Source organism: Pelophylax lessonae, assembly GCF_965119305.1.
Source record: "Pelophylax lessonae genome assembly, chromosome: 9".
Classification (NCBI taxonomy): domain Eukaryota; kingdom Metazoa; phylum Chordata; class Amphibia; order Anura; family Ranidae; genus Pelophylax; species Pelophylax lessonae.
The window spans coordinates 270,620,465-270,630,320 of record NC_138776.1 but is presented as its reverse complement, the minus strand read 5'-3'; the positions used below and the strand labels follow the sequence as shown (position 1 = coordinate 270,630,320).

The following is a 9,856-nucleotide window of genomic DNA, read 5'->3' as shown; positions in this document are numbered from 1 at the left end:
GTTATTTATTATGGTGGTTGACCGTTTTTTCAAAATGTCACATTGTATTCCACTAAAGAAGTTGCCTGTGTCCAAGGAACTGGCATCCGTTTTCACTGGAGAGTTCTTTCAGTTACATGGGTTACTTAAAGTTATCATCTCGGACAGGGGTAGCCAGTTGGTGTCCAAGTTTTAGGGAGCCTTTTGTGCACAGTTGGGAGTTCCGCTTTCCTTCTCCTCTGCATATCACCCACAGTCCAATGAGGCTGCAGAATGGGCCGACCAAGCCTGGGAGCAGTTCTTACGTTGCTATATTTCTGACCACCATAACATCTGGTGGGACCTGTTACCTTGGGTGGAGTTTGCTCACAATAGCACTGTAACATAAATGTCAGATATATGGTAGCTTTGCGGTAGCAAAATATGAAATATGAAGTGATCTGTAGAAATAGTGAATTGTAGATGTAGTGTAATTTTGGAGTTAATGTAATATCAGTCACACACACACATGTCCTGTTATTAGCATTTGAAAAGACAGGGGCCATTCTGTAAGATAGAGTTGACACTTACATGCCAATGAAGTCTCCCATACCAGTAAACAAGAGAATTGTCACTTCCGGGATCATCAAAGAGAAATGCCAGTCATTTTGGCTGTGGAAATCAGCAGGGGGCGGTGGAAGGCTCCCAACCGTCTACAAGTATGGATTGATACCATCAGATCAAAGGATTGTATTTTATCTCTCATAAAAGTTAAAATATTAGTGGCAGAGAGATGAAAATAATTCCTTCTTGTGGCTCACGTGTGGGGCTATGAGCACATGTAAATCTGGGTCTGTGGCATGGGTGGGGTCCTGGAGAATTGCACAAAACCATTGAATGGCGCCTGATTACGACAGGCAAGCAGTGTTTGGTACTGTCGCGATCAGACCGATGCGCTGGTGTCAGAACTCCTATCCCTGGCCCATCTGCCTGTGTGTGGTCAGCCAGCTGGATTGGAGTGGAGTCTCCCTCTAGTGGTGACCAAAGACAGTGCAGGATTTGAAAGTGTCACAGCCAATCTTATTACTTAGTAGGAATTTTCTTTTTTCCGTTATCCCCTTATACTCCCCAGTCACGGTTTACCACGTTTCAGTTAGCTAGTCGCCGTGGGTGTGGTTGAATCGTGACAAGCACCATCAATGCCGCCTCCTGATTATCTCAGTTTATGGTGAACTATAATTTCCAGCCATCCATGTTGCCTGATACATCTGTTCCGCAAGGCATTTCTGCATTAGAGCAACATTTTCAGGAACTCTGTTCCACTTGGGTGCAGGTCCAAGAATCCTTGCAACACTCCAGAGAGAGGTACAAACCATGCTGACCGCCGATGCCTACCTTCACCCTCCTCCAGAGAGGGTCTGGCTGTCTTCCCATTACCTCTAATTCTGTGTTCCCTCACTATTACTGGCACCTCGGTATATTGGGCCTTTCTGCATACTCTATAAGGTTAACATGGTGGCCTACGCATTAGATCTTCCTTCCAACGTTCGTATTTACAACATATTCCATGTTTCCTTACGTGTTTTTGCTATACCACCTCAGTACTACACCTTCGCCCGCTTAAGGTTGACAACCACGTGGAATAAGAGATACAATCTATCATTGACTCCCGTAGGTTTAGTGGACACATACGCTATCTAGTTCACAGAGGGGTTACAGTCCAGGGGAACGCTCTTGGGTCTCATCCTAGGACGTAAAGGCTCCTACCCGTTTCCAGGCTTTCCATATACGTTTTCCCCTCAAGTCTGGTGCTCTCCCAAGGGGGAGGGATTGTTGGAGAAGAGGGTACTGTCAGGGCTGGGCTCCTGCTAGTTAGCAAGCTGTTTTTTTCTTTCAGTGTTTAGAAGCTGCTTAGCTGTCGGGTTACTACCAGCCGCTTGTTACCACAATGACTCACCTGATTACCATTTCTTGCCTCATTAGTCCAGCCTACAGTCGGCCCCTTTTTTGCTTTTGAAGCTGAGTTCATTTCCTCCTTGCATTTGCTTGGTCTATGATCTCCAGTGTGTTCCTGTGTGTTACTTGCCCTGGCTGACTTCTCTTCCTATTGATGTTCCTGAAATTTGCTTCCGACTATACTGACTTCTGGTTTCTTGACCCCGGCTCCTCTGATTACCTGCTCTGGCATCCAAATCCCGGCTTCTGTTTTTGACTGCATTCCTGAACTGTTATTTTTTTTCTATTTCATTAAAGGTGTGATTTTTTTTTTTAACTGTACTTTCTGTCTTCACCTGGTTTATGGTCCCCGACAGTGTGTGTGTTTCCTACAGATGGTTCCAGCAATGGGAACCCACCAGAGAGATGTCCCCGTCCTCTGTATTCCCGGGATTCCACACAGGAAGGTCACACCATCCCTCCCCATCATCAGGTAGATGAGGAACAATCACTGATAGTTTCATTAGGATCTGTACATTATCTGCATTGTTACCATTGATGTAATTTTTTTTATTCTATATTCAGAGTGGAAACCTGAGAGATTCTAAACTTGAGGTTAAAGAAGAGATAAAAGAGGAGGATGATGAGGATGGGGTAATGGAGGAGGTTTCAGAAGGACACAAGAATATGATGGAGCCACCTAATGCCAGGAACCCACCAGAGAGATGTCCCCGTCCTCTGTATTCCCGGGATTCCACACAGGAAGGTCACACCATCCCTCACCATCATCAGGTAGATGTCTGATAATTATTGGTAGTTATGATTTATAAGCAATCGTGTTTTTTTACAATAAATATTTTATTATATTTTTCAGAATGAAAACTCCAAGGATAATATTGTTGTAAAAGAAGAGTATAAAGAGGAGGATGAGGAGTATGGAGTGATGGAGGAGGTTTCAGAAGGACACAAGAATATGATGGAGCCACCTAATACCAGGAACCCACCAGAGAGATGTCCCCGTCCTCTGTATTCCCGGGATTCCACACAGGAAGGTCACACCATCCCTCAATGTTACAAGGTTAGTGGGATGGAGTATCTAGAACATGGACTTGTGGAGGGGATGTGTGTGTTTTTTTATGTAAGCTTATATCTTCCAGATGATATTCTCTCTCATTTTCTTGGTTTAGAGTGGAGATCCAATCGATATAGAATTTGAGGTTAAAGCAGAAGAAGAAGAGACGTATGTGAGGGATGATCAGCAGTCTATGGAGGAGGATGGAATAACGGGGACATTTATAGAGGAGGACACTCCTACAGAGATCAGCACAGGTGGGTCATTAACACTAAAACCATTCCTCCACCCATACTGCTCACTGATTGGTCCAGAGTAGGGCGGGGCCTGGGTGATATAAGCCTGGAATCTCCTGGTCACTTTCCTGAGCTGTGTTCCCCGTCCTGTATTCCTGTATTTCTCTCGGATAATCTTCCTTCTCTGTGCTGCAGACACAATTTATGTCTCTAGACTGGATTTATGGAGATTCTGGGGTTCAGCTGGCAGTAAAATGTTGATGTTCACCATAGACGTTGCTCAGCCTAGACACCTGGGGTATGTACCTTGGGTCTTCTGCCCCATGCCCAGGTCTAGCAAGATCTCTGACAGAAGAATTCTCCCGGGGTTACTTGCTCTGTTATTTGCTGGCTGTGCCGGGTGGAGGGATATGTCGGTATAGTCTCACACCCAAGTCACTGAGTTCCTTTCATTTTCTTTGAGCCGTGTATATTCTATCTATACAATGCACACACTGTTACACACAAACACTTGAAGAAAAGACATGAAAAGACACGCACACTGGTGAACAGTCGCAAACAGTTTTACAATCCACAGTAAACATGAATGAGCCACAAATCCACCCTTCTGGTGTCATGGAGAATAAGCTGACAGTGCGCCACTCTGCAATTCCAGGTGTACTCTCACCTCTTCAGATGGACCCCATTGCTCCATACCAAGAGGACACACCCAGCATGAAATCACACACCTTCAGGTACATGTAGGCGGAGCCTCCTCTTTAGGTAGCCAGCTCCTGCTACTAGAGATAAAGAGACTCCATAGTGCTCACTGTTATATTTATTACATGGATAAGAAAAGCACTCACAAGGTTAAAAAAGCATCCAGCATTTAATACACCAAATCACTGCAGATTCCCCAAGCATCAGTCTCAGTGTAACTTGAGGGCACTCCGCCTATTGTGATGATGTCCTCAAACCACTCCCATCTGATGCGTTGCATCCTGATTGGACTTCCCCAGAGATATATATGGTCTTCAGGATCAGTCCAGTCTTCATTTTAGTTGTTCTCCCCCCATCCTCACTCTCTGACCTCTGGTGGGGCTCAGCACCGCTGTTATTCATGACTAAATCATGGACTAAATAAGGAAGTGCAATACTTCTTGTGTTGGGAAGAGAGGCAATGAGTGATAGAGGGTGAGGGGGCACTCGTCCTATAAACCCCTCATCACTGTCACCCCTTTAAAAGACAGTTCTCGTTGTTTCCTCACTCTCTGACTAAGGTCCATGAATAAAGAAATGAACTGGTAGGAGATCAGAGGACCCATTTACTAGTTACCTTGAGGGGGGAATTGTAAGATGTTCGGAGACAAAGCTGTCTGATGTGGGTGGAGTCCCGGTTTAGGGGAACCAATCTGCTGATGTCTATGTAATAATCTTTGTATTTCTATTTTAGTACATGGACGGGAGATGAGGAAAACCTCAGAGGATTGTCTCACTTTGTCTCCAGACTGTAAAGTAGAAGATGAGGACATCACACAGTATAGTCCAGGAGAAAACCCGGCTACCTCAAATGTCCATCCGGGACCACACGGTGTAGATGGACCATCGTATTCCTCTTATCCTGAGGAACCTCAGACTGTGAGGGACAGTGCCGGACCATCGTATTCCTCTTATCCTGAGGAACCTCAGACTGTGAGGGACGGTGCCGGACCATCGTATTCCTCTTATAAGAGGTTCTCCTGTGCTGAGTGCGGGAAGAGTTTCCATTTGAAAGGCAATCTTAATGTGCATAAAAGATCTCACACCGGTGAGAAGCCGTATTCCTGTCCTGAGTGCGGGAAATGTTTTATACTGAAGTCTTCTCTTTCCACACATCAGAGATCGCACACTGGTAAGAAGCCGTATTCCTGTACTGAGTGCGGGAAATGTTTTTCAAAGAAGTCCATTCTTTCCAAGCATCAGAGATCGCACACTGGTGAGAAGCCGTATTCCTGTCCTGAGTGCGGGAAATGTTTTGCACAGATGTCCGCTCTTTACACACATCAGAGATCGCACACTAATGAGAAGCCGTATTCCTGTCCTGAGTGTGGGAAATGTTTTATACTGAAGTCTTCTCTTTCCACACATCAGAGATCGCACACTGGTGAGAAGCCGTATTCCTGTCCTGAGTGCGGGAAATGTTTTTCAAAGAAGTCCAATCTTTCCACACATCAGAGATTACACACGGATGAGAAGCCGTTTTCCTGTCCTGAGTGTGGGAAATGTTTTTCACAGAAGTCCACTCTTTCCACACATCAGAGGTTACACACAGATGAGAAGCCGTATTCCTGTCCTGAGTGTGGGAAATGTTTTTCACAGAAGTCCGCTCTTTCCACACATCAGAGATTACACACAGATGAGAAGCCGTATTCTTGTCCTGAGTGCGGGAAATGTTTTATACTGAAGTCTTCTCTTTCCACACATCAGAGATCTCACACTGGTGAGAAGCCGTATTCCTGTTCTGAGTGTGGGAAATGTTTTATACTGAAGTCTTCTCTTTCCACACATCAGAGATCGCACACGGGTGAGAAGCCGTATTCCTGTCCTGTGTGCGAGAAATGTTTTTCAGAGAAGTCCTCTCTTTCCAAACATCAGAGATCTCACACGGGTGAGAAGCCGTATTCCTGTCCTAAATGCGGGAAATGTTTTTCACAGAAGTCCACTCTTTCCGCACATCAGAGATCTCACACGGGTGAGAAGCCGTATTCCTGTCCTGAGTGCGGGAAATGTTTTTCACAGAAGTCTGAACTTTCCAAACATCAGAGATCTCACACAGGTGAGAAGCCGTATTCCTGTCCTGAATGCGGGAAATGTTTTTCACAGAAGTCCGCTCTTTCCGCACATCAGAGATCTCACACTGGGGAGAAGCCGTATTCCTGTCCTGAGTGCGGGAAATGTTTTTCACAGAAGTCTGATCTTTCCAAACATCAGAGATCTCACACGGGTGAGAAGCCGTATTCCTGTCCTGAGTGCGGGAAATGTTTTTCAGTGAAGTCCAATCTTTACAAACATCAGAGATCTCACACGGGGGAGAAGACGTATTCCTGTCCTGAGTGAGGGAAATGTTCCTTACTGAAGTCCTGTCTTCCTGTACATCAGGGGTCCCACACAACCCTGGAGGTGTATTAGTGCCTTGAGTGTGGGAAATGTCTTCTATATGAATGTTGGTGGGCATGTGGGGAAGAAGCACACCCTGATATACACCTCAGATATACTCCATGGCTGATCTTCATCATGTAAGAAACACTTCATAAGGAGATCAGAGATCACCAAAGACATGGATGAAGTGTTGTCCCGTGTTGGCCATTGATAGCAGGAGAAAAATAAAAATGGAGTCCTTACCTTTCATTGGCTGAGTAAATTTTGTGCGGGAAGATTTCACAAACACTTTCAGGTCTGGTTGTTATAAATGTGTTGATGAAATGTGACCCACATTACCCCAGTCATGGCGAATTGGGATTTCCTATAATGGTCAGTTCCATCTAGTGGCCATAATGTGCTTTCCTGACAGACGTCCATGGCAGCATATGTTTGGGTAGCCCCGCCCTCGTTCCTGCCCCATAAGACCCCACCCCCATAAATGTTCAGGATAAGCCATTGGCTGCGTTCCTTTTTTGTCCTCCTCACTTATAGGACCATTTTTGTATGAAGTTTTCCTACCTATTGGAAGTATTGGTGGGCGGGTCTGGTGCTGAGCAGCTGTGTGGGATGTCAGGAGCTTCCTTTGGTATCCAGAAGTCTTCCAGGATGTCCCGAGTGGTCATTGAGTCCCCAGCTATCAGCGGGTTGGTGTTATGGCACAAATATGTAGAGGATCTATGCCTGGAGAGTGGACCCTGCCATCGGCGGCCATTTGCATCGGCTGGGTGCCCAACTGTTAGCGGGTGGCCATTAAGTGTTAGACAGTTGAAATTCGTTTTGGTGCAAATACAAATTCCGACAAATTTTTGGTTATTCCTAGATTCCGATGTATACAAATCTCCAAATGAAATTGTAATGAATTTAGTTGAAATCTGTTAAATTTGTTTTGTTTATTCATTTTCTAACGAATTCCAACTTTTCAGAATAAATCAAATTCGGATCAGTCAAAAAAACAATTGACCGATGCAAATTCTGTGTGAAGAAATAGCTGGTTGTTAAGCAGCAAGCCGGGAAGCCGGCCTCCTGCATCCTTACCAACCATGACTCTTCAGCTGTCAGCTGGCTTCCCCACTGACAGATGAATGGAAATAAACGAATGCTGGCATTGTCCGGCAACAGAAAAAAAAACAGCGTGCTCCCCCTCCCCCCAGTCCATACCAGGCCCTTCGGTGGTCAAAATTAAAGAAAAAAAACCAGTGTGGGTTCTCCCCTACTATCCATACCAGAACCTTTATCCCAGCATGAGGCCAGGCAGGTCAGGAAAGTCAGAAAAGCACCTCGTCCCCATGCATGGCTAGTGCTTGTGGGGGTCTGCAGGCAGGGGACTTGTCGTAATCTGAAAGCCCCTTTTACCAAGGGGGCCCCCAGATCCCACCCCACCCCCCATGTGAATGAGCATCGGGAACATATTACCTGTACCTATTCACCAAAAAAGTGTCAAAAAGTAATAAAAACACACAATTCTTAAAAAATCCCTTATTAAAAAATAACTACTGCAGGCTCCTCCTCCATTTGACATTTCTTACATAGGTAAGGGGCGGTGGGTATATCCAAGAGATATACCTAACCTACAGGTAGGCTGAAACCTACATTATTAAAGATAAGAGTACACTAACTATGAGTCATAAACAAGATGGGCTTTGATCATATACCTAGGTGACCCCTATAGAGAGAGACACCCACATATTATGGGAGTATAAACTCCATCCGGTGTATACCAACCTGCTATCCTCATAAGGTGATTATCCTTCCTCCTTTCTGTATGAATAGATATAGAATAGAGAATGTAATTACTCCTCACACTACTACACATATATATTTTATCTTGTACCTAGGATCTTCAGGACAGATACCTATATATATATATATATATATATATATATATATACAACACATTTTGGTCCGATTTTTTTCCCCCTGTGTCTGCCTCAGGTCGGGTTAATTTGTTGGGGGTTGGAAGGAAGGCCAAGTGCTAGTAAGCCATGTTTGTATTTGATATGATGTACATAAATACAGATTATGTTCTATGTTTATGAAACACTAATATCGAGTCTGTTTATAAGAGAAAACTGTCTGTACATCTTCATAGTCCTGAAGAAGCCTTGTGCGAAACGCGTAGACCAGTGAAGAGAGGAAATATCTATACCTACACGAACCTTATGATATATACCATTTTATCCTTATATATGTATGATGTACATGAGAGAAATTCGTAGGAGACATTGATCTCCTGTGTACGAGCTGAGCTCAGTTTGGGTCCAGTTTCCTCATTTTATTGAGATCTGGTTTGTCAGAATTATTGGGGTGATTAAATAAAAGAAAAAAAATTGAATTATTTAATAAGCCATGTATATCAGTTCTATATAGAGATTTTGAACAGCACAGCTTCCATCTTGTTTGAAGGTGAATGAAAGTTCAAATGTTCTTTTAAACAAGATGTCTCTTACAGAGGATCTTATGGTTTCAACAGAAAATTCTGTTTACCTATGTAGTCATAAATAAGTGGAAAACTGAAGTTCTTTTAGATAAGACTCAGTCAGCCTGACGCTATACCAGATGTTAAGGGGGGTGATGTCCAGACGTTTGTCTATCTATATTTAACAATGGACAATAGTTCAGTTTATTCTATCAGACATTTAAACGATATAAGTTTTAAAGATACAGAAATTGGAGGAGGAGTAACCCCCCTACTTTTGGGAATTGGCTCAAAGAGGTCAATAATGTCCATCCCTTCCACAGGCTCCTATACAAGCATAGAGGCTGCCCCCACAAATTTGACAAAATCTGGGATAGATGGCTCCAATGTCCAGACACGAACCTGTAGTACGGTTCACACCTGCCCCTTACTCGTCTGTCATTCCTTCAGGTGATTGGTATTGCCATTCTTCAATGCATATTGTAGAACTTTGTACTGCTGTTTACTCCTCTGCACTTGTATAGTTTATGTTTCTATTTTCTTTTTACCATTTTTACAATTTTTTTTTTTTTTTTATTTGTACCAAAACTTTAATAAAAATCACTGATTAAAAAAAAAAAAAAAAGAACTGTATCGCAGATCATCTGCAGGACCATAAAGCACCTTTATGGGATGAACACGTCCCTTTGTAGCTGAAGGAACTCAGTGAACCTTGCCTCTTTAATACGCTAGCCAGTGTCTCCTTTAGCTTGCACCCAGTAACTGACTTACCCAGAGGAGCATCTAACAGCACAAGTCCCAAGGATCCCCTGTGGGGGGGGGGGGGTCTAAACTCACAAGCTTACAGGAGCACACACAGCAGCCTTCCTCAGTAGTACCAGATAAGATCTGCGGACATCCTCCCTCAGTCAGCCCTCGTAAGGACCATGAGTTACAACTTCAATGTTTTAGGCCCTCAGGTCACCCACCCGAGTCCGCATGGCAACCTCTGCAAATGAGAGGCAGCAGCCCCCTCCCCACCTAGACCTTTCTCCCTAGAGGTAGACTGGACTGGACTACGAGCCCATGTGCTCTTCAGAT

At 44.2% G+C, this 9,856-nt stretch overlaps 2 protein-coding genes across 2 annotated transcripts in view; one reads left to right on the top strand and one right to left on the bottom strand.

Annotated features, from left to right (window-relative positions):
• Positions 1–9,856, top strand: part of LOC309564464 (uncharacterized protein) — a gene marked incomplete at both ends in the record, with an annotated part of 826,241 nt that overhangs the window by 246,763 nt on the left and 569,622 nt on the right. Inside the window, 1 exon segment of the mRNA XM_082269094.1 lies at positions 5,576–6,089. Coding sequence (XP_082125220.1) covers positions 5,576–6,089 — 514 coding nt within the window.
• LOC309564057 (uncharacterized protein) overlaps positions 1–9,856 on the bottom strand; it is a gene marked incomplete at its 5' end in the record, with an annotated part of 455,352 nt that overhangs the window by 296,070 nt on the left and 149,426 nt on the right. The gene's annotated exons all lie outside the window — the stretch shown is intronic.